General features: G+C 36.4%; 2 protein-coding genes and 1 long non-coding RNA gene across 6 annotated transcripts in view; 1 reads left to right on the top strand and 2 right to left on the bottom strand.

The window, feature by feature from the left end:
• The window catches only part of sertad2b (SERTA domain containing 2b), a 36383-nt gene extending 25365 nt beyond the window's left edge, over positions 1 to 11018 (bottom strand). For 2 of the 3 annotated variants that reach the window (XM_058795673.1, XM_058795672.1), the window contains exon 1: positions 10760 to 11018. The gene's annotated coding sequence lies outside the window, so the exon portion shown is untranslated. Of the gene's footprint in view, positions 1 to 5972; positions 6096 to 10759 lie in introns of those variants that run through there. The other variant, XR_009273907.1, reaches the window with a different exon arrangement.
• Positions 11019 to 12099: 1081 nt separating this feature from the next.
• LOC131552571 (uncharacterized) lies at positions 12100 to 15816 on the bottom strand. Of its 2 annotated transcripts, none has more exons than XR_009274010.1 (2): positions 15681 to 15816; positions 12100 to 12925 (listed from the first exon to the last, which is right to left on the bottom strand). It is a non-coding gene; the product is annotated as an uncharacterized LOC131552571 (long non-coding RNA). The 2 variants fall into 2 exon arrangements; XR_009274009.1 differs by lacking the exon at positions 15681 to 15816 and adding an exon at positions 15201 to 15336.
• slc1a4 (solute carrier family 1 member 4) lies at positions 15299 to 27044 on the top strand. Its single transcript, XM_058796430.1, has 8 exons — positions 15299 to 15976; positions 18203 to 18245; positions 19561 to 19626; positions 20938 to 21104; positions 22677 to 22910; positions 23842 to 24036; positions 24423 to 24557; positions 25662 to 27044. Exons 1-8 carry the CDS (start codon positions 15462 to 15464, stop codon positions 25921 to 25923), a joined length of 1617 nt encoding a protein of 538 aa, XP_058652413.1. The 5' UTR covers positions 15299 to 15461; the 3' UTR covers positions 25924 to 27044.
• The last annotated feature ends 132 nt before the right edge of the window (positions 27045 to 27176 follow it).

Genomic DNA, 27176 nt, shown 5'->3' with positions numbered 1-27176 from the left:
GTTGTCACCTTCTCACCAAGCTGCTTGGCGATGGTCTTGTAGCCCATTCCAGACTTGTGTGGGTCTACAATCTTGTCCCTGACATCCTTGGATAGCTCTTTGGTCTCGGCCATGGTGGAGAGTTTGGAATCTGATTGATTGATTGCTTCTGTGGACAGGTGTCTTTTATACAGGTAACAAACTGAGATTAGGAGCACTCCCTTTAAGAGAGTGCTCCTAATCTCAGCTCCTTACTTGAATAAAAGACACCTGGGAGCCAGAAATCTTGCTAATTGATAGGGGATCAAATACTTATTTCACTCATTAAAATGCAAATCAATTTATAACTTTTTTGAAATGTGTTTTTCTGGATTTTTTTGTTGTTGTTGTTATTCTGTCTATCACTGTTAAAATAAACCATTAAAATTATAGACTGATCATTTCTTTGTCAGTGGGCAAACGTACAAAATCAGCAGGGGATCAAATAAGTTTTTTCCCCACTGTAAATACAGTAAATGGAACATTATAAATATTTTTCCTGTCACTTTTTGTTCATCCTTGATCAATTATTGTATTAAATTCTTTCCAAAAAATAAAAAATAAATACAATTCTTACTGTCACAATCCATGGTATATCCATGCCTATAACTCTCTACATCTCATTCCCTTTTTGTGTGACTACATTTCCCAGCATCCTCACAGCATTCAACACAAAGCCATCTGAACTAATTTGCTTCAGCAGTCACTTTTTCTTTGTACAAATTGCACTCACTTACACAGTGATTACCTGACCTTCATAAGAGCACTAATGCCTCCTTCGGTTAATATCAGCCTCCTTTTCCCTCTCTTTTTCCCTCTCCTGGTTCACACTTACATACACACACACACACACACACACACACACAAACTAGGCTGCTGTATCTGTGTATGTGCCTCAGGGCTTCTCCGGCAGAGTGAAAGAGAAAAGCTTTGGCCATCACAGCTGTTCCCAATGCTTTAGTCCCCATTGCTCAGCAACAGAGAACAAAACAAAAGCACATCCCTCCCCTTCAGCCCTTTCCATCTCCTCCCATCCTTTCCAGCACCACTACCATATTACAAACCGTTCGCTCTGCCCCTGCTCACACACACACACACACACACACACACCCCTTCTGTCCTCATACCCTCACCCCTCCCACCATCCTCACACACAAACACCAAGTCCTTTGTCCACATTCACTTGGCAAAATATATATTCTGCACTAAGAACGATTAGGAGTCTAGCCAGAACAGTAGTACGAACAGTAGACCACTCGTGTGCTGCTGAAACAAACCAATAAGTAAACAAGTCAAACTAAAGTTCAATACCAACTTGCCATTTTTGTTGTTGTGCTTCACTTGCTGAGGAACTTTCTAAGGTAAACACATTGTCACAAGTCTAATCTGTCAACATAAAATTGGGAAAGACAGTCTGAATATTTGAGACTAAAAGAATATAAACTTTTACATAGACTATATCCCAACAATGGCAGCAAAAATCACATATATTCAGCAAATGCGTAGGCCCAGGCTAAATGTAAACATTGGGAACAGGGAGACAAGACATTATTTTAACTGGCATGGTAAATATAACATTAGGTCGAAACATCGAAAGCATCTTCTTGCCCAGTCTAAGGCAGACATATTGCTAGTCACAAGATACAGTGTGAGGGAAGCCAGACACAAATAAGTAAGGGGACAATATTGGGCCAATATTAGTATAAAAAATGCTATCTATAAAATATTTTTAAAAAATGATATCGACTGATACCAATATATCGTGTATCCATAGAAGGGTTTTGATATTGACAAAAAAATGATATCCCAATGTTGAAATATCTAATGATTGAAAAAAAAGAAAGGAAAAACATAATACAAATAATACACCAGTAGGTGGCACCAAGTCACAGTTTTAATGAGTGAGTCATTGAGTCATACATTCAAATAATTTGTTCAAATGGCTGATTCGTTCAGGAAAGATGTGGTGCGGTGTCCAAAATCACGTAATGTACTACATTTTGCGATCGTTAAAAGGTATTTTCTATATAGTATGAATGTGGATGAAATTCAGACGACATCTGCCATGTTGTTACTGTCATGTGACCTACCGGTGTCAGTTGTGTTGCTTTACTGCCATTCACAAATCCTCTCCCATGGGATAGACCATCTAATGCGCAATTCAGAATCCCGCCAGAAGTAGTAGGTCATCCAGGTACTCTTTGCCTTCGTTTTATGAATACTATCGATTTGGTCATACTACTCTGTTTTTATCCTACTGTATAGTAGGGATTTTTTGATTTTGGACACATCAGCTAACTTTATGAATGGTTTATTGAATCACTGACTCACCCAATTTGTTCAAAAAACATTCAACAGTTCTGTTGTGGGTTTGTTTAGAACTATTTTCAAATGCGAAAAAAAGTGAAAATAGACAATAATGACACTATTGTGCCTAAAATGTAAGTTAATTAATATGAACTTATTGTTTATTGAACTGTTGTCAATCAATATTACATTTATGATCACAATGACTTGTGGGAAAAAGCAGCACTCTTACTCCTGCAATATTGTTTATCATATGATATACACACAAAAAACAAAAACTTATACAGGGTAGTTTTATGCCCCAGTATCTCGAATTTTGGGTGTATTTTTGTTTTGTTTTGTGCATAGTGATTGAAAACACAATAATGATCAGCTCGCACATATTGCATATTACATTCTATGCATTGCACACCCCTAATCCATGCAATACAATTTTTGGTTAATTTCCAGGTTTAAATTAGTCTTTGAATCCCAGATTTTCAATATAATCGTTGACTTTTGAACCCCTTTTGAGGTTTGTAAAAAAAACAAAGACTGAAATAAAGAGGGTGGTGGTGTCTCTTTCTGCACGTTAAACTTTCTATCTCTTCCAAACTTTATGCTGGACACCATAATGAGGAGGATTAAAGAGAAATACAATAGGTGTCTCCTAACAGAGCTTTAAGTTTCCCAACAGCCAGCTGATTATAGGGAGGAGCAGTGCCTGTCAAACACCAGGTCACAACGCTGACAACCCACCCAGTCACCACGAGCAGGAGGGCGTGAATCTCTTATGGCACACAGTGCCCACAGCCTTTTCTCACACTCAGCCACGATTTTGACCTTGACACGCTAGGTGAACGAGTCGGATTAGATATCGAGCATCTGTTTGATGAAACAGTAAAAGCGTCTGAATGGCGTGCCTCTCTCTGAGACAGCTGCTGTGCTATTAGAGCTTCTGTAGGTGCTCCAGTGGTTCACACCTCAAGATAATAATAAAAATAGAAAAAAAAATTTCTCTCTAAAGGATCTCTCAATAACCTTCACCTTTATCAGTAGTGTTCAATCATTTTCAAGCTTTGGGACCCTAGGCTGATGTTACATACTGTACACACTGCATGTTAAACCTTACCTATAGTATATGAAAAAAATACCACATTAATGTATTTATATACTTTCTTATGATGCTTGCATATACTTAAACATCACACTTTAAATGTATTTAATATATAAAAAGTTTTTTTTGTGTGTGTGTGACGAAACATTTTGCTGAGCTTTAATTTGAACTTGTAATGAAAATTAAAAAATTAATTAACTAGTTAACTAATTTTAATAGAATTTTAATTTAATTTTGATTAAAATTCACTTTTGACTTTGTATTATTTTTTACTTTAAAATAATAATTTAAATTTTTTTTTAAATACGCATGGTTCAAAAGCATTTTTGCGGACAAAAAAAAATAAACATAAAAAAAGGTACCAAATATATATATATATATATATATATATATATATATTCACAAATATTAGAGACCAAATACTTGGAAGACTACCTGTTGAAGATCCTTAGTCTACAACTTTTGACTTTTTTTTTTTTTTTATCAAAAAGTATCAGTATCAGTGCTGTTCAAAAAGCTTTCAATTCACTTTATCAATTTTAAAAAACGTTTCGAAAGACCACTGCTTAAAAGAGTGAACTTGCTTCAACACATCAGCTCCATTGTTTCTATGTTAACTAAGAGGCCTTTTTGTACAAGATAGTTATTTTACAGCTTCTGGCGACAGGAGAAGAGAAGTTGGCTCAATGCGGTGTGATAATAGACAGTTTTATAATAAGAGTCAAGTCGACTTTGCTCCACTCCACAGACATAATGTGGTGGCTGGACGAGAAGGCCAGGCATGTGAGAATGCGTCCTTTATTCGTGCAGCTCGGAGCCTCACTAAAGCCTCTGTTGTGCAGGCCTGGCATACATTTATGACACAGGGCACCAAACCAGCACCAGTTTTGCATCTTTGAGTACAACATGGGGCTCAGATGTTAACACATGGTGCACAGTGTGCAATGAGCCCACAGCAGTTAATCAGCTGATAATTACCCCACTGGTGTAAACACAATCAAGACCACAGGCACCAGAACGACCGTGGAATGACAAGAAGTTTATTATTTAAGTACTCTGATAAGGTACCAAGCGTGCAAAGTAATGACACCTTGTGAAAACATGGAATTAATTGAAACTAAAGCTGCACATCAAGACATATTTGGTGTTGGTGGCAGAAAATAAAAGGTTTGTAACTTCTTGTGTGAGAGGTTGGGGTTTGATCTTTCTTACTGTACTCAGTGTCCTGCTGCCTGTCTGATAAGATCCCAGAGACAGACACACCCCCGGATTCTCCTCATCTATTATTCAATAATACCAACAATTCACAACACAATCAGACTAGAGAAAAGACCATTTGAAAAGCAACAACAATGCCATGTCTCTGACATACAATCAGGCAGGATGCAGGAATTTAAATGAGGCATGAGATGTTCATTCATGTTTATTTTACGCTAAAACTAGAAGTAAATGTCTATAGGCTACCTGCTTCTTTGCATAATGAAATGAACCAAAGATAATAGATCAATAAACACAATACTGTAAGAATGGAATTGGTAATCTCTGGCATGCAAAACCTTAAAAAATTCCATTAAATTCATCCTACTGTCCCCTTCAATTGTATTTAAATGAAAATTCTGTCAGCATATACTCACATTTACAGATAAGAATGTATTGGCTATGTATTGGTTCTTTTCATTGCAACAAGTGCAGGAACTTTCAAGCATCTTTCAAAAAAAGCACATTAAAAGACTCATGCTCTATATACAGTATAGTTCAAAAGTTTGGGGGTCACAAAAAAAAAAAAAAAGATTTTTTTTAATGTTTTTGAAAAACGTTATACTCACCAAGTCTGCATTTATTTGATTGAATATACTGTAAGAATAGTAATATTGTGAAATGCAATTTAATACATTAGAATTAATCAATATTTTTTTTAAATATACAATTTAAAATAACTGTTCTCTATACTCATATATTTAAAAATATAAAATTTTCAGCAGCCATTATTTCAGCTTCAGTGTCACGTTCCTTCAGAAATCATTTTAATATGCGGATTTGCTGATCGAGAAATGTTTTAAATTATTATCAATTCTAAAAATAGTTACATATTTTTGTGGACACTGATACTTTTTTGTTTTGTTTTGCAGAATTGAATGGAAAACTAAAATCTTTTGTAATATTATGAATGACTTTTGATCAACTGAATTAATCCTTGCTGAATATATAAAAAAAATAAATAAATAACTAAAATAAAACTTACTGAGCCCAAACTTTTGAACAGTATAGAAACTGAGTCATTATTCACTGGCACATTCATTACAGTTCATGAGAGAAATAGCAATAATTAATTGTTTTTTTAATAATTCGGTTAATCCAGTTCATAGAACCAAGAGTATGATTTGCGACATGATTTTAGAAGATTTAGAATATGGCGCACAACTCATATGGACTCATTTAATGGACCGCTTTAATTCATACTTTTTTCAAAAGCAACAGCCACCATTGACTATAACTGTATAAACAGTGCAACATAAGAAATAAAGAATGACACGAGGGTAAGTAAATGATGACAGAATGTTTATTTCAGGGTGAACTGTCCCTTTAAGACATGCTCACTGCAGGTCAGAGAGATCTTGTATGTCCAGCAGAAGATGTGTGCTTCAGTGCTTAGTCATCAGAATTCCCCTGTTTTCTGCAATACACACAGGAGCATATCACCTCAAGGAGAAAACATACTACACCACAATATTATTCAGTTATTAAATACTACTGTTTACAGCTATATTTATTTTTCCTTAAAAGAGACTATTAATATAGAACCATTTCAGAACTACGTTCTTAAATGAGCTTATGATGATTCCACACATTTACTGCAAAAGACTGACAAATGTACAAACGTACTGTATGAAACCATTCACACACTAACCCCTCTGTCCAACTTGAATAGGTGCCTACAGACAATACATTAATGTATTCAGAAATGTTTATTGATTTGCCATTTTCCACCCACAATATTCAAACATCTCATGACAACCAAGAATATCTTATACAAGAAGAGAGGGAAAATTCTTCTCATGCACAACTTATGCATGCAGCACAAATGTTTCTCATGCTAGCAGAGGGAAGAAAGGCTGCATTGAAAATATGCCAGATAAACAGACAGAGAAACGGAGCAAGAGAGACTGAGATTCTTTATCAGGGGTTTTCCTGCATTTTTTAGCAAGTGATTTTATGGAATTGAATAATATCTGATGTAATCTGATGCAAATATCTGATGTGTTTTTATGTGAGAACCACTAAATGCGGTTGCTAACTGAACCACAATATGTATGACTGAATAACATAAAGCAGATTACTTGTGTGAACCACTGAATTGAACTTTATACTTTAAACATTATGAAAGAAATCAGAAAAATGTCAACATTCTAAACCCCAATGACAACAGAAAAAAGTGCCATTTACTGTAATAACTCCAACTGTGGAAACATGGCTTCATATTCAATAATCAGTCATGGGAATGAGGAAGGTTGTTGCATTTTACTATGGTATTTGTTTTCAGAGTTTAGATAATCTGGATCCATTAATTATCACAAATGCCACAATTAAACAACTGAATAATATGGTAAATTCATAAGGGGAAGTACAACGTCTAAAAAAAATGCTCACATCTACAGTTTGAATATTTTAGCTCGGAATAAAGCGGAAGTACAAAATTTGGTGTCAAATTTAAAAGGTCCTAGATCAATACAACTATAAAAAAGGTTAAATATTAATCGACAAGCAACAATATACATAAACTACCTCCAAAAAACATTCTGACCAGAAAACCATTCGCAAAAAAAAAAAAAAAAAAAAAATTCTATATTTCCATGTCAGGCTGGATGAATATACAGCTTTGTGTCACATTAAATCCACAAGGGCAGCACAGTCAATTCTGAGCATATATAAAGTGGAAAATGAATTTAGGATTGGAGAGCATGTGAAGCTTCATGCATTATCATGGTGTGTGCAGACGCTTAGCATGTTTTGTTGAGCCATGGAGAATCCCCTCTGAGCTATGCTTTTCCGAGGCCCCTCTCCGGCTCGTTCTCTCAGGCCTCCTTCTTCTTTAAAGGTGGGTGTATGAAATATTAATGCTGCAGTACAACTGGCTGCAGGAGAGAGGCTCTCTCTCTCTCTCTCTCTCTCTCTCTCTCTCTGTGTGTGTGTGCGTGTGTGTCAGAGAGACAGCCGACTAACTCTGGCATTGCTGCTGTTCCAGAGACACCCGATCTCTACAAAGCTCCCCGACCTGCTGGGGCCTTCGCTGCCACTGCTACTGCAGATCATTTGAGAGTAAATACTCGAGAACACTGACTCAATATCAGCACTCTATTATAATGGTATTACAATTAAAAGTAGTAGTTCTCAAGTGCTACTTGTTTGCATCGCTATATTCTTTCAAATGTCTAAAAGTCTAGAATAAATGACTGGATCTTTCTTGACTTATTCAAAGAAAATTGCTGAAATAAACTTGAACAGAGCCACTTGTATCAGAAGCATGACTTTGAGGATGAGAGAATCAACCACATTTCTCAACCCTGGCATATTTTCTTCTAAATGAATAACTGGTTTTTGCACATTTTGCAACACTTTCAAACTGAAATGTCCAGTAAGTGGTGCTAAAATCATGTTAAGTTTTATCTGAAACAGATGAACATGAATCTGGCAATGTTTTATTACACTGGTTGCTGTACGTATTACGCCACTTTGGAAGTTAAATATGTTTATGAGTGGTGCTAAAAGGTTAATTCCCTATCGCATCTGAAAATAACACACCTATACGTACCCCAAACGTAAGCTAAAATAGTGTTAACAAAATCAAACATGAAGCTAGCTTGTTATTTTTGCTTGATTCTGAGCTTCTTTACAGTCTTTAGCTCTCAGATCTGTACCAAGTTTACTACATCAGAAGCTGATTATCTGATGCAAATCTCAACATATATTAGTTTACAAGGGTTTAATGAAGTAGTTGGCGTTCGTGTTGTATGGGGGGGGGGATAATGAATTTAAGAATTAATGAAGGAATTAAAAATATTTATTTACATTTTTCTTGTGCTATGAAAGTTGTTTTAGAATCTTACAAACAAAATGTCTGTTTCCAATCAGAAGCATCTTGAAAATCAATACAAAATGCACATGAAAAATACCTGGACCAACTGCAGGATAACAAACTAATCAAGAAATGACATGTCTGGTCCTGATCAAACTGTGGTGACATTAACAGTTTATAACATATTATAGCAATACAAAACAGCGATACAAGAAAATGCAGGCCACAGGTTATAAAGTTCTTAAGGGGAGTTTTGACACATCTCTCTAGAGGTTTAGCATTCAAAATCCCCAGGTCGTCAGCATGCTTGACGCTTCAGAGTTCAATACAGTGAATGTGCTTCCTGCACATTATAATGAAAAGCAGGTCACTGCCCTAGGCACTAGCAGTTCATTTACACAGAATTCAATGCAAATGCATTTGAGCAATTCAGTAACACTGGACTCATAATTTCTAGCACATTAAAACATTATAGAATGGCAGAAAATGTAACTACGGCCATGTTATGGATTTAAGTCTTCCATGAGAAGTCTATTAAAGACACAGGCTGGGCCTAAACACATGTTAAAGGAATACAAAACAGACTATGGAATTAAGACTAGCTCCTAACTGGAAAATGTCATATCCATGTAGGACACTGTCATTATCCATGCAGGCTATACACACTGCAGCTAAATACAGTTGTAACTTCTCTTCTGAGTGCTTAATCCCACTCTGTAAACACAGAGTTTGGTTATTTATGGGAGTGACAACTGCATTCAACAACCAAAGTCACTTTTGCATGCTTTTAAAGTTTAAAAGCTTGCCATTGTAAGCCTATAGGAAAAAGCAAGCAACAAAATGTCTTGTTTAGTCATATCTCTTTAGAGTAAAATACTGTGTAAAAATTAAACTTTAAATTTTGACAACATTCATATTATTAGAACATCACAGGCTGGCTGGAGAGTGTATTAATTGGTCAACAGTGACCTCTAATGAGGTGACGAGTCTGAACTCTGAGCTCTCTGACCCAACAGAGCACTGTACACAGCACACAACCTAATCTGGATTATCAACTAAATTAGATGTGTCTCTAATCCACCATTGCCAAACTCTTGCCTTAACCACTTGATTTCGGATAGGTGGGAAACACAAACCAGTGGGGCTTCCTTATCGGTATGTCCCATTTGACCCATGCTGATGTCTAGATGTTCACTTCCAGGCATCCTCTACTTAGATCTCTATTATCTAACTAGAAAATTAAATGCTTGAGAAATGTACAAGGCATTTATTTCAGTCTACTGCCGTTCAAGGTTCATGAATGTAACATATTATTTTTTTAGCAGTGTAATAATTATTTTCAAGAAGGTCAACCTTTTCAAGTTGGTGTGCAATAATTGCATATTAATATTACTGTAAATGATTCATTCATGCATATGTTATTTTTCAATCAAAATATCATTACTCTATGTTCTTGTGAAATAACAGACTTTTCTCTGGGTGACCTATGCAGGACTTCTCCAATCATTAAGTCCACTTAAACCCTGTCTACATCTCAAGGTCCAATCAACAACCAGTGAACTGAACCAAGTCCTTGCCTTACTTTTTTTTTTTCTTTTCTTTTCAATAACCCATTACACTCAAATATATGTCACAATATGAAAGAAAAGTTCTTTTAAAGTCACTGCATCACAACTTTAAAAGACTTTTCTTTAAATTACTTTCCGGTCGTAATCAATTGAGGTGCATTTTATGCAATTCTTTTCACTCATGTTCAAGCTGGTCATGTGAATTCACTGCACTGACCAACAGAAACCTGCTCAGTCTAAAGTTGACATTTTTCAAAAACTCTCAAGAGAAAAACAAAGAAAACTATTCAGTCGTTTAGTGATACTAATCTAGCATGGCTACTGTGCAAAAAAAAAAAACATCTGTAAGCCATACAGGAGATCACTGTCAAGTCAACGGCCTCAGAAAACAGTTATATAATAAACCCAAATCACAAAAAAAAAAAATTATTGCTTACTCGAGTCGATTACAGAAAACTATCAACACCCAGCAATCATAACTATGCCATGTGTAACTGTTTTGCATCCAGAAGACGCCAGTGGTGTGCTTCTACTGGCAGGCTGTGTTTACAGATATGTTAAGTTTGTAGACGTACGGACTGTATGCAAACAGGTTACTGCTGAGGTCAATACACGCTTTCAGGAGCGAGCCACATCAAGACTGACCTGTCAAAACAGGACTTTCAGGTTGATAATTCAGTAGGAAGGTCCACTCACCCTTCTGAAGGACTTGTACGATCCGGTTAAATGAGTGTAAATCTCAGCGGATTTATTCTCGAATGCGTTTACATTGTATCAGTGCACTCTGCATGCCTTGCTAGTCGACATGAATTCACAAGGCACTTTTTGAGCGCCCCGTGCCTCATCAGCCTGAGAAAAGAGTAAACAGTTGCACATATGAGAGTCAGACTTCAAAGTGTCCCCAAAAGTAGTAGGCAGGTTGCCTTCGGTGACTCTCCTCGTAGTCGCAGTTGCAAGGCATTGGATTTGAATGATAGGTTGTTCTGTGAGACGAGGTGGAGTCCAAATTCATACGCCCCGCCCCCTCTGGTAGAATCAGCCAACCAAAATGCAGAACAGGCTGCTGTTAGTCATGTTATTTAAAGAACCTAACAGACTAGTAATGTGGTGTTTACAGCACGACGAAAAAGTGACGGAGCAATATGTGAGCTCAAAAATCAGCCTAAAAACCATTTCACATTGACAAATTATACATGAGAAATATATCTACACTTTAAAATGTATATTTAAAATATATAATTCTTGAAATTTGAAGTATCAATGGTAAATTTCAGATTGCCAGGTTTGAGTTCATCAAGTGGCGGAACTGAGAAAAGGCAGCATGCTCTGGCAAGATGCCCACCGACAGCTTGGCTCAATCTTTTTTGTTACAAGTTCAATCTCTACTGCATAACAGGAAATGGAGTGTTCAAAAAAGCCTGCCACTGCGGAAAATAGGCATTAACTAAAAAGAAAAAAAAGCAGGGAAAGTGGGAAAGATGTTTTCTTTACGTGCTTGCTCTTCGGTAAATTCACTGGCAAAGGAGAATACTGAGTGTTTACACTAATGTTTGACTAAATGGGACAAAGGGCCAGGAAAGTCTACCTACATTGTGTGTGTGTGTGTGTGTGTGTGTGTGTGTGTGTGACACAGCTGATGGTGCGTGGTCTGATGGAATAAGTGCAAACAGTCATTAATCTTGGAGTCTGACATTTGATTTCAGGTGTTCAGGGTAAAGCTTGCTGTCCTGACAGACTGGTCATTATCTGCTACCATAACCTCCCTATTAGATTGCAGGTCTCTCAAAAATAACAATATTTTTGACAGTATAAAGTGTATAATGTAACTGTAATGTTGTCATACTTCTCATTGAGAGAAAATCACCATTAATTATGAGAGAATGAGAATGAGCTTTATTGCCAGGTATGTTTACACATACAATGAATTTGTTATAGTGACAGAAGCTCCACAGTGCAACAGAATGACAGTGACAGGACAGGACACAGATAATAAAAAGAATAAAATGAACTAACTACAAGAATAAAAGGCTGAAGAAGAACAGAAAATAACATATATTTAAAATATATTACAAGATTTTGTGCTTATATGTCGAATAAGCAATGATCAGTAGTGCCTGAGGGGTTTGCAATCACACCCAGTATTTTTCTCCAATAGAGAAGAACATTACAAGACAAAAGAATGCCATCTGGTGGGTTGAGAATGTTATTACAGTCTTACGCAGTTCAATTCTGCTTCTCTTTCTTATTTATACGTGAGCTGCCTTTCTGTTCACTTCTGGTTTTATACATATTAGACAACAGAAAAGCGCAGTAGAGTATAGACGTTGCTTATAATGTACAGATTACTGTACTAATGAGTAAACATACAATATATGTTTAGAAGCATTTTTAACATCTCTAAATTACATAGATGGAAGCCATATATTGGGATGGAAGACAAATTTAAACCAATTGTTCTACAAAGTAAACCATCAAATACATTTAAGGTAAATCTGGCACAGAAATCAGATTTGTAACTAGATTAGGAGGGGGTCATAGTCATATGGAGAGAGCTCATCTTTCTTAAGCATGCAACAGCTGCAGGATGTGGTTAGATTTTACATAAGGTCAGACATTTTTTTACCCTCTATCTCATAGCATTACTTTTACAATGCTTTTAACAATACCATACCTTTAACACAAGCTCCTTCTTAAGATTCTTTTCAGTGTACCAGAAGACATTTTGGAACTATCTGGGGCTTAAAATCTTCACAGTCTTGTTTTGTCCAAGCCTCCTCACAGTAGGGTTCAGTGTATTATAGTAACGACTGGAGAGCACACTCAGCTTCCTGCTCCTGGTTTGGCAGCTGTGAAATGTTATTTCTGGAACAGAATAGATGAGGTTCAGGGGAAAGCAACTACAGACAGCTAAAAAGAACTGAGAGTTTCACTTCTTAGGTTATTTAACTTGGGGCAAAATGTAGGTGGGAGTCCAAAATTATGGGTTATATCATTTGAATATTGTATTAAAATACAGAACGCAGAAATGGAAGAAAATGATAACCCTCACAAAATATGTTGCGAATGCTGAAAAACTTTGGTTAATAATAATAATAATAATAATGATAATAAATCCAAAATTGCTCTAAAAATGACAAACAACAATAACATACAGCAATAATAATGGGGTCATTCAATAAAAAGAATCCTTTTGTGTCCTTCATGAATATATGTGAATAATGTGACTTTAACAATGAAAAGCTAACAATGTGCCTTATTTTATTAATTTAGGGGTGACCCTGAATAGTCGACGATTCGATGGTTCGATAGGAGGAGCCGATTCGACTCCCAGTCTCACAGATCATGCCATTTTGGCTATATGGGGGTGCTCAGTGCCTGATTTCACATCGAACTACCGGTTTTCTCTGAATAAGTTAATATAACAGCCTATTAAGATAATGATGTAAATAAGAATCTGAAAAGAAAGAAGCTTTAAATAAACATTTTAACGTGCGTGAATAAATCCAACCACCCCTATAGATTTAAATTTTACTTTCCACCCGTGACTGACAGAAGCATCTTGGCGGCATGGATTTAAATCTTTAGCAAGACTCAAACTGACACAGGCAGAGTGAAAGACTGTTTTTTTTTCGATCAGGTAGGGTACAATTGATTTCAAAACATTTCAGCCGGTTTATTATTTATCTCGTATAAGATGCATTTGGTTGAGTTAAGCTGCAGAAAAGCGCTTCATTGTAGTAGGCTACTACGGTGATTATCTCTTCTCAGCACTTTATGTTGTATAAATAACGAAGCGTATTCTATATGAGATAAATGAGTTAAATCCCATTGATTAAAAACCTGCTGCTTCAATCTACTGCACTGAAAAAAATAAGAAGTTAAATTTACTTAATTTTTCTTTTGCAAGTTTTTGCACGAATATTTTTTAAGTAAAATTTAAATAAGGAATTAAGTAAAATCTACTTAACTAAGTTATCTAAAATTAGTAAAGGAAATAAGTAAATTTAACGTGACCAGGTAGAGTTTGATGAGTAATTTCTACTTAATTATTTTAAGTTTACCCTACAATACTCAAGTACATTTCATTCAGTCAGGGTTTGTAAACTTCACTCAAGCAACATAGCACTGAAAATAATAAAAATGCTTATAAAGCATGTGGTTAAGTTACAAGCACGTATGTAAACAATTAGACTGCTCGTTATTCATTTTAAGGTAATATGTTGACTCAATATAGCTATTAACTAAATGAACACAGAGACCTGAATACTTCGCACATGATACACAATGACGGTGACAATCAGTGAATAGTGTTTGAGTATGAATGGGTCATTTTGAGTAAAAAAATGAACTCCAGATGTCACAAAACAGCAAGTTACTTAACCTAACAACAAAAGCAACCACAAAACAGTGTAAATACTTCTCAAAAATTACAAAAAAAAAATTACCTTATTAATTATTCATGCCCAAGTGCATGATGGGAACAACGGGATCATGACGTTGATATTTACTTAAACAATATTTGTAAAAATAACAAACAATTCCAAGTAAAATATACTTATAAGTTCAAACTTTAAATTCTACAAGCTTAAATTGAGTACTAATATTGAATTTACTCTTTTATTTAAATTCTTGCCTGAACTAAATTAATTAATGTAGAAATTACATTTGTTTTTCTGTAGTATTTACTTCACCACAAAATCATTTTTATCAGTGGGTCATCTTCAGCCCGCGCAGCTCAAAACAGAAATGCAGAACATTAATAATTACTGTCATATACATGACATTATAATGAGAGCACTATTGTAAAAATGTTGTGAATTCTTAGGCTATCTTCCTCCGTGTGTGTTAACGTCAGTATTTATGACTTTTCATTGTCTGACTTGACTCTTGGTAATGTATTTTGCCCCGCCCCCAAACATATGATTCGACTATCAGTCGACTATTGGCAAGATTCGAAACTCCCGATTCGACTATGAAAATCCTTAGTCGGGGACACCCCTAATTATTATAAATGACAATATAGATATATATAAGATAGATAGATAGATAGATAGATAGATAGATAGATAGATAGATAGATATGGCACAATGAAATTTACAAACACACAAAATTGAAACGGTACACATATTAAATCACCCAATAATAATAATAATATGCATGGGTATCAGCAACCCTTTGCCTTGTTGCATCATTTCCTCTTGGTCCAGGAGTGCGCATGTCTAAGATCCTCATCTTTAAAAGACTCCTCGTTATTGGTAGATGCAGCACATGTCTATAAGTGCCGGCTGGTTTTTTACAAGCGCTCTCCAGTCCGCTCTATTCCAAGCGCGCACGGGGCTGATGAGAAAAGCCTGGTACCGCTTTTAAACGTGTGGAAAGACTGAGCGTGGGAAAAACATGGAGGAGAAGAAGAGCGAAATCAATGGACACGCCGGGCACAAAAGCCCGTTACCAGCGGTCTCGATAAAATCAGAAAAGAACAGCTTTAAAGACCGGTTAATGGTCTTCTTCAAAAGAAACCTCCTAGTGATCTTGACGGTGTCCGGGGTTCTGGTGGGCGTTGGGCTCGGGATGATGGTCCGGAACATGAACCTAACCCGAGCGCAAATGACTTACTTCGCCTTCCCCGGAGAGATGCTGCTGAGGATGCTCAAGATGATCATCCTTCCTTTGGTGGTTTGCAGTTTGATCTCTGGCGCTGCGAGTCTGGACACGCGCTCGCTGGGGAAGCTCGGAGGGATCGCCGTGTCTTACTTTCTGGTGACCACTCTGATTGCTTCATCCATCGGGGTGGCTCTTGCCTTCATCATCAAACCCGGCGTGGGAGCAGGAGCGCTGAACACCAACAACTTGGGGCTGGAAGGCTTGAGCTCCAACAAAGAGACGGCGGATTCGTTTTTAGACCTTGCAAGGTATTGTTTGGTAATGGAAATGATAACAATAATAACAATAGCCTATCATTCAATTTGAGAAATACAGCAGTCCACTATGTGGCAGCGCGGTCAAGCCGGCCGCCACTCCGAAATGCATGGTCAATCTAGCCGCCGCGCTGTTTTGTTGTGCGCGCATATACAGTGCATCACGGCGATCTTCCGCTGGTCTTTCGACTTTCACTCAGCCAATTTTTTTTTTCTTTTTTACTACTTAACCTCTACATACAAACAAGAACAGGGAAATAAGAGTAAGGGTAATATATATTAAGAAAATTAACTATACTAATTAATAAAGTAATATCAGATTAACTGTCTGTAATATTATTATAATAATCTCTAAAAAAAATTATTTTAAATAAGCCTTATAAAATTAAATTGTCTAAAAGTGTTAAGTAACAGCCTAATAATTATGGTTCAAACAAAATGAAACACTTCAGATAGATAGTAGACCTTCTCAGGTTGTCACTCACCCAAAATCAGGTTGGGTGTTGCATTACCTGATTTTGGGTGAGTGACAACCTGAGAAGGTCTACTATCAATCTGAAGTGAAACTAGTCTGTGGTAACAGGGACATTCCTTTTTAGAGAAATGCCCAGGAAAATAACCTTTATATGAGATTTTGGAGGGCTTTTATTTTGTAATTCAACATCAGTTATTTTGATATCATTTTGTTTGAACCATAATTATTAGGCTGTGACTTAACACTTTTAGACAATTTAATTTTATAAGGCTTATTTAAAAAATTTTTTTTTAGAGATTATTATAATAATATTACAGACAGTTAATCTGATATTACTTTATTAATTAGTATAGTTAATTTTCTTAATATATATTACCCTTACTCTTATTTCCCTGTTCTTGTTTGTATGTAGAAGTTAAGCAGTAAAAAAAAAAAAAAAAAAAAAAAAATTGGCTGAGTGAACGCAGTCGAAAGACCAGCGGAAGATCGCCGTGATGCACTGTATATGCGCGCACAACAAAACAGCGCGGCGGCTAGATTGACCATGCATTTCGGAGTGGCGGCCGGCTTGACCGCAGTGTGGTTTAATACGCGTGCAAGTTCCCGGCATGATTAGAGGTGTGTGTGTGCAACACTCACGAATGCAGAGGGCGTGCAGGTCTTGTGACAAGCTCATACCTCACATCCTCTTTTCTTTTTAGGCATTTAAATGACAAATGTATTTGCATTTTATTATTACCAGAGTAAAAATGCTCATATTCCTTGCAAGAGAAAGTTTTATTCCACACATGAGTTCAGCAAAAGTAGGGCAAATGTGATTTATTAGCTTATCATTAATTATAATATATTATTAGTTATCCTGGCATACATCTTGTGGTACAACAGTTAGAAGCCAGGATATTTCATAACGGCCCAATAATGCTGTGCTATAGGACAGAAATAAGGCTACATATGGCTACCTCTGTGTTACTTTACTGATGGTGCCTGGTTTGACTTTTTTTTTTGTTTTCAATAGTTATCTTAATAGTCTTTAGCTGCTTCAAAACAGACTTCCATCTGGTGCGGGTTGTGATCGACCTAGTAGACCTGGATCAAGCTGGTAGACCACCATGGACTAACTTTTTTTGCAAAAAGATAGTTTCCATCAGGCAACATAAATTTGAAAATTAGATTTTTCATAAAAGAAAATAACTTTTTTTTTTTTTGTAAATTCCAGCAAACGTTTAATATCAATTAAAAAAATTTACCAATCTAAAATGACATCACAAAAAATGCACTTTTAAGTTGTTCAATTTATGTGGGACAAAGGTGCCCATATCTTGAAACCTGAAAAAAGGTTTTTCTTGTTGGAATATAAATCTGCTGTGCAATTATGTAATAAACTTGAAGAACAACTGTATAGTAGGCTTGCATGTATCTGGAGAAAATACATTTCTTTTTGCCTCACAGTTCACAGGGTTACAAGATTAATCCTCTTTTTAACGCAGGTCATATGACGAATAAGAACTCAACTCGGTTTAGTTTAAAATAATCCATTCTGCAGCCCAAGTGAATGTATTGACAAATGAATGACAAATATTGCAATGAATGGAAAATGCAAAACTTCCATTACGGGTCACTCATGCTGCAAACTGGTGGGAATTTAGCAAAGAAACATCAGTGGTGTCCATCTGTGATGATAAGAACTCATTTTTACACATGTCTGCATCACTGGTTTATCTTTCTTGCTTGTTTTTCCTTTTCAGAAACCTGTTTCCATCCAACCTGGTGGCCGCAGCTTTCCGCTCAGTAGGTTACTTTTTTCCTCCAGCTGTCACTAAAACACACACACACACACACATACACACTCACACAAACAGATATGTTCAGAATGAATATCTGTAGACCATTTCCTCCATGAGAACAGGTCCTTCATCTCTAATTGAGAGAGTCACAAAATGGAGCAATGGAGCATTTTTGTCCCTGCTCAATAAATACCTCCCATCCTCTCTCGCCACTAAGCAACCAGGCAGTTACCATAGCAAGCTGATTCCATTCCTTGGTGCCTGGCAACCTGGCTTGGTTCACTGGGTTGTACCACACGGGCAACTGCTCAACAGTGAGCATGCTCTGCTCAAAGAGAGGTCAGGAGGTTCGGTGGCCTGGGTGGGAGATAACATCTCTGTGCTTAGACCGGAGCATGTGGACGACCCCATTGACACAAACCGAACGGGCACCCAGTTATCAATTTGTAGAAAAAGATGTTTTTGCAAAGGCCAAAGTAGATTTAGAAAGAGAAACAGGGTCATTAGGTGCAGATGAGATGTTTCTTTATCCAGTTGGATTTCCATCGACATTTACTTGGATGGAGGCCAGAAAGGCTTTAAAAGAGAAGAGACAGAGATTAGCAGGATTAATACAGAAATGCCTGGGAATTATTTTAATGGTCAGTTACAAACGGACTGGTCTGAACTAATTCTTGTAGATATATTCCAGGTTGTCTTAATTATCTCTAACTGACATATGTTTATGGATTTTAATTTTGCTATCACTGCAACATTAGATTATACAAACACTGTAAATTAATCTCAGTTAAAGACCCATTATACTGCATCTGAACTTTTAGAGCCAGTTCACATAAGTACATTTATGCATTCAACTGCACCGATTTTTAATATGTAAAAAAGTTTTCTATGAAAACATGCCATCCATCTTGTAGTTTTTTACTACGCCTAAAAAGAAAATAATATTTTTTTTACTATTTTTTTTTCGATTTCTTACCTCACCTATTCCATTTCTACTTTTGAGATTCACAAAAACTGAGTGCTCCGGCTCATATAATTGGAGTTTTTGAGGAACAGGGGTTCTGAATAGCAGGGTTGTGGGGGATCACTGTCATTGTCTCTGTGTATACCAGTCTCAAAGTCCTCTTCAGCTAAACTTTAAATGCTCCTTTTGTGAGTATTTTGGCACTAAACAGGCTCAGTGCAGAGAAATAATCAAATGCATCACAGTTCATGAAGCTGCACACTGGAATGGATTGAAATCGGTCAGAATAGCTCTGTGATAAGCACTGCATGTAGCTCATGATGTTGTAATTCCCTGTCTCTTACTTTTGTCACAGTATGTCACTGATTACAAGACAATTCTTGTTGGAAATGGAACAAATGGAACCCTCAACTACCAGAAGGTATAGTCTCTTCATTTTCTAATAATATTTTATTATTATTTTATAATAATATAAAATATATGTAATTATGTGTTATTGAGCATCAAGTCCTCCCTGTTAAGATTGCACCATCAAATACACAATTGTCAACACACACATCATGCCACTTGTTGAAATGTCAGTTTAACCCGGTTATTTTGTGCTTTTAAAAAAAAAATAAACCTCAAGTCCAATTGGGGCCTCTTGGCTGGTTTTATATCCGACCACTCAGTAGTGTTGGCTCTTTGGCAGCCTTGAATGAGCTTGCTGTTTGTTTGCACAGGGCCAGGGTTGACGCAGCCGGTTTTGCTGCTCCTGTCCCACTGAGCACTCAAGCAGCTGGAGATGGCAAGCATTTCCCAGAGGGCTTTTTCAATGTGCCTCCCATGTGTCTGCATTCTAGTCTCAGCAATGGGCTTGTAGAATGACTCAGGATGTGCAGATTTTAAATTATTTTTATTTCAAATGAAGGTTTGTTTTTCTGACATTATATTAGTACAATCAGTTAAATCCAGTCCCACAAGCATGCGGATCTACACAGAATTGTAAAGTTTATGTCCTACTACTTGAAATTGAATATGTTTAAATCTATTCCATCAATGTTTCCTTTCAAATTCAGTCGTAATTATGCAAAAATGAAAAAGTTAACATATTGCATCTGAACCACACTATGTATTGTATGTGATTAGCCTTTGTATAAATGATCGGGTCTTCATTACATCCTGGCTCAGCTAATATGTCTCATATCTGCTGGTGCATGGGCAAATATGTGGGCAATCCCTCAGAACGCTTGAGGTCCGTAATTGCATAAGTAGGGCTTAAAGAACAACCAGTACTGTATGCCAAGTGATGAGCCATGCCTGGATGTGCGATAAAGCCCAGAACAAGAGCAGGATTCAGTTGAACGGTAGCTCAGTCCCGTCAGATCTTCATCACCCCACTGCCACCACCGCTGAGGGAAAGTCAGACTGAGAGCCAAGCTTCATCACGTTTCGTCTTTTGAAAATCACTTGTCCATGCACAATCATATCCAATTCAGTGACAGGGAGTATGAGTGGGAACAATAGTTAATATAGGTTAATTAGCAAAATCAGCATTTATCAGAGTATATTAATGTCACATTTTGTTGCTTAAAACAATGTCAGCTTCTAATTTAGTTTGCTGTTGCATTGTTCACCTTTGACCAACTGTGTGCTGCAACAAAAACATTAAAAAAATGCAGAAGTGCAATATCATAATATTTGATTGTCCACTTATGTAAGCCAAAGACAAACATGTTCTGGTGGTTTTCAGGTTCCCTATGGAACAGATGTAGATGGAATGAATATTCTGGGACTTGTTCTCTTTGCCATGGTTTTTGGAGTTGCTTTGAGAAAGCTTGGTGCAGAAGGAGAAGAGCTCATTCGCTTTTTCAATGCATTCAATGAAGCCACCATGGTACTGGTGTCTTGGATCATGTGGTAAGTAAAGACCTTTGATCAAAGCTACCTACAGTGCCTTGCGAAAGTATTGATTCCCCTTCATTTTTTTCACATTTTATGTTGCTGCCTTATGTTAAACTGTTTTAGATGACTTTTTTCCCACATCAATCTACACTCCATACACCATACTGATAAAGCAAAAACAGAATTGTCACAACTTCGTAAATTAGTTTTTTTTTTAAAAACTGAAATACATTGCATAAGTATTTATACCCTGAACTAAATATTTAGCTGAAGCGCATTTACAGTCTCAAGTCTTTTTTGTTTGATGCGACAAGCTTTGCACATCATCATTTGGCAATTATCTGCCATTTTTCTCCTCATCTCTTCTCCTCTCAAGCTTTTTCAGGTTGGATGGGGGCAGACGCACATTTTCAGGTTTCTCCAGAAATATTTGACTGAGTTCAATCCCAGGCTGTGGCCGCGCCACTCAAGGACATTCACAGAGTTGTCCATAAGCCATTCTTGCTGTGTGCTTAGGGTCATTGTCCTGTTGGAAGGTGAACCTTCTGCCCAGTCTGAGGTTCTGAATGCTCTGGACTCGGTTTTCATTAAGGCTATCTCAATATTTTGGTGCATTGAGCTTTTCTTCTACTCTGACGAGTCCCTCAGTCCCTGCCACTGAAAAACAACCCCACAGCATGAGGCTGCTACCACCACACTTTACTTTTGGGAAGGTACTCTGCAGGTGATGAGCAGTGCCTGGTTTCCTTCAAACATGATACTTAGAATTGAGGTTCATCAGACCAGCGAATCTTGTTTCTCACAGTCTGAGGGTCCTTTAGGTGCTTTTTTTTGTAAATTCCAAGTGTGTTTTCATGTGTCTTCACTGAAGAGAGGATTGAGTTTGGCCACACCGTCATAAAGCCCAGATCGGTGGAGTGTTGCAGTGATGTTTGTCCTTCTGTAGGTTTCTCCCATCTGCATATATGATCATGGAGCTCAACTAGAGTGACCATCAGGTTCTTGGTCACCACACTAACCAAAGCCCTTCTGCATCAGTTGCTCAGTTTGGCCAGGAGGCCAGCTCTAGGAAGAGTCCTGGTTGTTTCAAACTTCTTCCATTAAGGGTAACAGGGAAACTTCAATGAAGCAGAATTTTTTTTCTGAACTTTTCCTCAGATCTGTGTCTTGACGCAAACCTGTTTCTGAGCTCTATAGGAAGTTCTTTGGACTTCAGCCTTTCCAAATCATACCCATTCAATTGAATTTACCACAGGTTAACTTCACTTGAAGTGTAGTAACATATACAAGCAATATGAATGCTCCTGAATACTTATGCAATGGAATAATTTTAGCTTTTTATTTTTAATAAATTTGCAAAGATGTTAAAAAACAGTTTTTTGCTTTACAGTCATGGTGTATAACAAAACGTGAAAACAATGAAGGGGTATGAATACTTTTGCAAGGCACTGTATCGATCTATCTATCTATCTATCTATCTAAATATTTAACTCTGAAAACTCAGAAATGTAAAACTTTTATATATCATAAAACCTACGTTGTCCCATGCACATCATGTATGATACATTCTGTTGTTTTGTCCTTCAGGTATGTGCCTTTTGGCATCATGTTCTTGGTTGGCAGTAAGATTGTGGAGATGGAAGATGTGGTTCTGCTGGTCACTAGTCTGGGGAAGTACATTTTTGCCTCTATTCTGGGTCACGTCATCCATGGTGGCATCGTCTTACCTCTTATCTACTTTGGGTTCACTCGTGCAAACCCCTTCAGTTTCCTGTCTGGCCTCATCACACCTTTCACCACTGCCTTTGCTACCTGCTCCAGGTACTTTGTACATATATTCATATATTTCTTCTTTTTTTTTGTTTTGTTATCAACTTTTTTAATTTATTTTCACACACAACATCATAACATAACAAAAAAACAGACATATAATCAATACTTTAAAGTCCAGTCAAAAAGGAGAGAGAGAGGGAGGGAGAAAAAAATATATACATTTCATATATTTCTTTAGTCCTATAAGCAGGTTAATTTGGCTCTCAGAATGTGACTAAAAAGCTTTGTTTCGTTTTTTCCTGGAATCATTAGTCTTGCTGAAATGTAAAAACCTTGATTTGTTGGAAAAGGGCCCTTAATCAGGTTGACAAAGTAAAATTCTTCAACATCTTTTCCATAATTTGATGGTTTACTTGCAGTCTCAACACTTTTGGACTAGTTGAAAGCAGTGTTGTTATTGTTTAATAAAACTAAAACTATTACAAAATGTTTTCATTAATTAAAATAAAGCTGAAATAAAGTAAAATATAAATATTAGATGAAAAACTTCAATTTAAAACCTTAAATGAAAAATTAGAAATGTTGTCTTGGCAACTAACTGAAATAAGTTTAAGATGACTGATGAAGTACCAAAATTGGTAAAACCGTTAAAAAAAAAAAAAAAAAAAAAAAATATATATATATATATATATATATATATATATATATATATATATATATATATATATTAAAACTTTATAGAAAAAAATCTTAAAAATCTGAATAAAAAACAATAAGAATGGCAAAATAAAAGCTACATCAAAAAACTGATTGGTATTATTATAGTATATAAATAAAACAAAAATATCTCAGATTGGGCCTGATGTCATTAAAATTTAGTTAAAATGTTTTTTTTACATGGGTAGAATGGCTATGACCATTATTACATCTAATTTGCCATCACATACTCAAACCCTGTCTGTTTTCTGTACCCATGCAGCTCAGCGACACTACCCACCATGATGAAGTGTGTAGAGGAGAACAACGGTGTCGACAAACGAATCAGTCGGTTTATTTTACCGATTGGAGCCACTGTCAACATGGATGGAGCAGCCATTTTCCAGTGCGTTGCGGCTGTGTTTATTGCCCAGCTCAACAACGTTGAACTCAACGCAGGCCAGATCTTCACAATCCTGTGAGTGTCCACCGCTATGAGGCCTTTCTCCAATCAGCAGGAGTATTGATAGATACCCTGAACATTCCTGTATCTATACTGGTTACATGCAACATGCTCTATATCCAAACAAGGCAGAGATGCTAAGCTTGATCTAAATTTACAAGCAACACACACTCACTCTCTGGAGCCTGTCCCAGTGTGCAAGGTTACGCTGTTGAGTGTGTAGCAAGCGCTTTAGAGCTGAGGCTCTGATGGAGGTTTGGATGATGATAAATGAGCTATCACCATTCTGGCTGTTAGAAACATGGCACTTAACTCCAGGGAATTTGTTTCTGTAACAAGTGAACCGTTAATCACTTAGGAAAAAGCATCTGCTAAATGACTGCTTATTTGCTTATTCAAAGGGTGACAGCCACTGCCTCCAGTGTGGGAGCAGCAGGTATTCCAGCTGGAGGGATCATCACCATCGCTATTATTCTAGAGGCCATTGGTCTGCCCACCCATGACCTGTCACTCATGTTGGCTGTGGACTGGATTGTGTAAGACAGCTTCTACCATTTATATTCAATATCAATAAATAAATATATGATATCCTGATTAACTGCATATATCTCATATAATCTCATTTGTGACCCTGGACCACAAAACCAGTCTTAAGTGTCAATTGTTCGAAATTGGGGTTTATACGTCATATGAAAGCTGAATAAATAAGCTTTCCATTGATGTATGGTTTGTTAGGATATGACAATATTTGGCCGAGATACAACTATTTGAAAATCTGGAATCTGAGGGTGCAAAAAAATCTAAATATTGAGAAAATCGCCTTTAAAGTTGTCTAAATGAAGTTCTTAGCAATGCATATTACTAATCAGAAATGAAGTTTTGATACATTTACGGTAAGAAATTTACAAAATATCTTCATGAAACATGATCTTTACTTAATATCCTAATGATTTTTGGCATAAAAGAAAATTTTATAATTTTGACCCATACAATGTATTTTTGGCCATTGCTACAAATATACCACAGCGACTTAAGACTGGTTTTGTGGTCCAGGGTCACATTTATCAATATTAGCTCAGTGTTGTGTTTTGAGTTGCCATATCGGTGTCAAATTTACTGGACAGGAAGAAAATGTAAGAAATGTTTCTTGAGCAGCAAATCAGCATATTTGAACGATTTCTGAAGGATCATGTGACACTTAAGACTGGAGTAATGACTGCTGAATATTCATCTTTTTCATTAGGAATAAATTATATTTTAAAATATATTAAAATAGAAAACAAAAAAAGCTATTGAAAACTGTAATGATATTTCAAAACATTACTGTTTTTACTTTTGATTAAATAAATGCAGCCTTGGTAAGTATAAGAGACTTAAATAACAAACCTAAAAAAAAATCTTCCTGACCCCAAACTTTTGAATAGTTGTATATTTATATGTAATAGTATAAAGTATAAAATAAATATTTTTATCATTCTGATATCTTTGCAGCCTATTTTTGTTTAAAGCATCGTAAGAGCCTTCTAAAGCTTCTTATCAGAATAAAAAACATTAAACTTATATGCATATTACATGTACATACAGTTTTTAACTCTTAAGTAATCTGTTGTGTTAACAAACTGTTTCTGATATGTGATCAGAGACCGAACCACTACTGTTGTGAATGTGGAGGGGGATGCACTCGGTGCTGGCATTCTTCACCATATCAATGAGCAAGAGATGAAGAAAAAAAGAGAACGGGAACACCATCAAGAGGAGCAGGAACTGCAGGAGGTGAAGGTGGAGGTGGTGGCTAATGTCAAAGCAGAAGAGGAGACCTCCCCTCTCGTCACACACCAGAACCAAGGAGACAGTCCCTCACATGAAACACTCGACAAGGACGGTGTGGAGTCTGTGCTGTAAAGTGCTGACTGTGTGTGGTCTCTTCTCTTTCTTCTTCACTCTTTCTCTATCTTACTCCTTTAAAAACCACTATAGACATGATGTTGCCACCAGTGTGAAGTTTACCTCAAGCATAAAGTTTATTCAGATCTGTGAGTGGAACACTAACTGAGTCGTCAGTTTGCTCCTTTACATTTAGTACTTGACAAGGACAGGTTCTGTAATGATAATCTTATCCGATTGTGCCAAAATTATTTCATATTGTCATTTTTGTGTTTGGGAACATGACCCAGATTATGTGCAAAGTCTAAAAGGGAACATTTCCACTCTGCGAGCAGATATCTGATAAAAAAATCATTCACAGACTGACCTCTTGCTCTGTTTGTTTGCTGAATTTTAACTAACTGTGTGAAACATTAACTATTTTGAAGACAGACCGGAAAGCATTTGTTGTAAATATGTGTGTCCCTAATGGCAAATCCTGTTGCATTGTGGTATTGTCCTGTGATTTACTGGGGACTATATCAAAACTGTGCATGTGTACTCTGGAGAATTCTAGCAGATTCTGAGCTTGTGCTTTATGCTTTCAAATATGGTGAACTTTAAATTTCACGTGAACATCAAGCTCAGAGATTGAGACAAAACTCAGGGTCACAGGTGATATTCAACCTGATGATGAGAGACACACTGGAGGTCAAATATTTCCTGATAGACCTCCATTCTTTACATAAAAAAATACATGCTGTTGACCCATGGTATCCAGTGACACCTAGTGGTCGATTGAATTATAAACATTGACTTTGTCTTGATTTTTTTTTGTTTTTGTACATTCTATGCCCAACTTTTAAGTTTGGCCATTAGTTAAGAAGTAAACGATTTTAAAACGAAAATTTGATAAGTATGAATGAGTTTAATTTATTCTAATTGTTTAGCCTTTTGTACAGCATTGAAAATTATTTTTCGTAATCTGTTGCTTTGAAAAGATTCAGATGTTAAAGGGTTTATATGAACTCTAAAAGCTGTTAATTGGTACTTGATTAGTGTGTTTTATATGCATTTTTTCCTTGTATTTTTTCACACTCTTTTAACTGTATGTTATCTTGTTACCGACGTGTCTGTGTCTCTGCTTACCATTAAATCAAAAGTCTCTGATTTACATGCAGTTTGACGATTTTTATGCAATTGCATTGTTATGAGAATCTAATCTTAGATCTACGTCGAATACATACTCCTTCGTTTGACAGGGATAATTCTTTTTTGGTAACTAATAATGT

Source organism: Onychostoma macrolepis, chromosome 13, assembly GCF_012432095.1.
Source record: "Onychostoma macrolepis isolate SWU-2019 chromosome 13, ASM1243209v1, whole genome shotgun sequence".
Lineage (NCBI taxonomy): Eukaryota > Metazoa > Chordata > Actinopteri > Cypriniformes > Cyprinidae > Onychostoma > Onychostoma macrolepis.
Note: the sequence above shows the minus strand (reverse complement) of the source record. Positions and strands in the feature narration are given on the sequence as shown.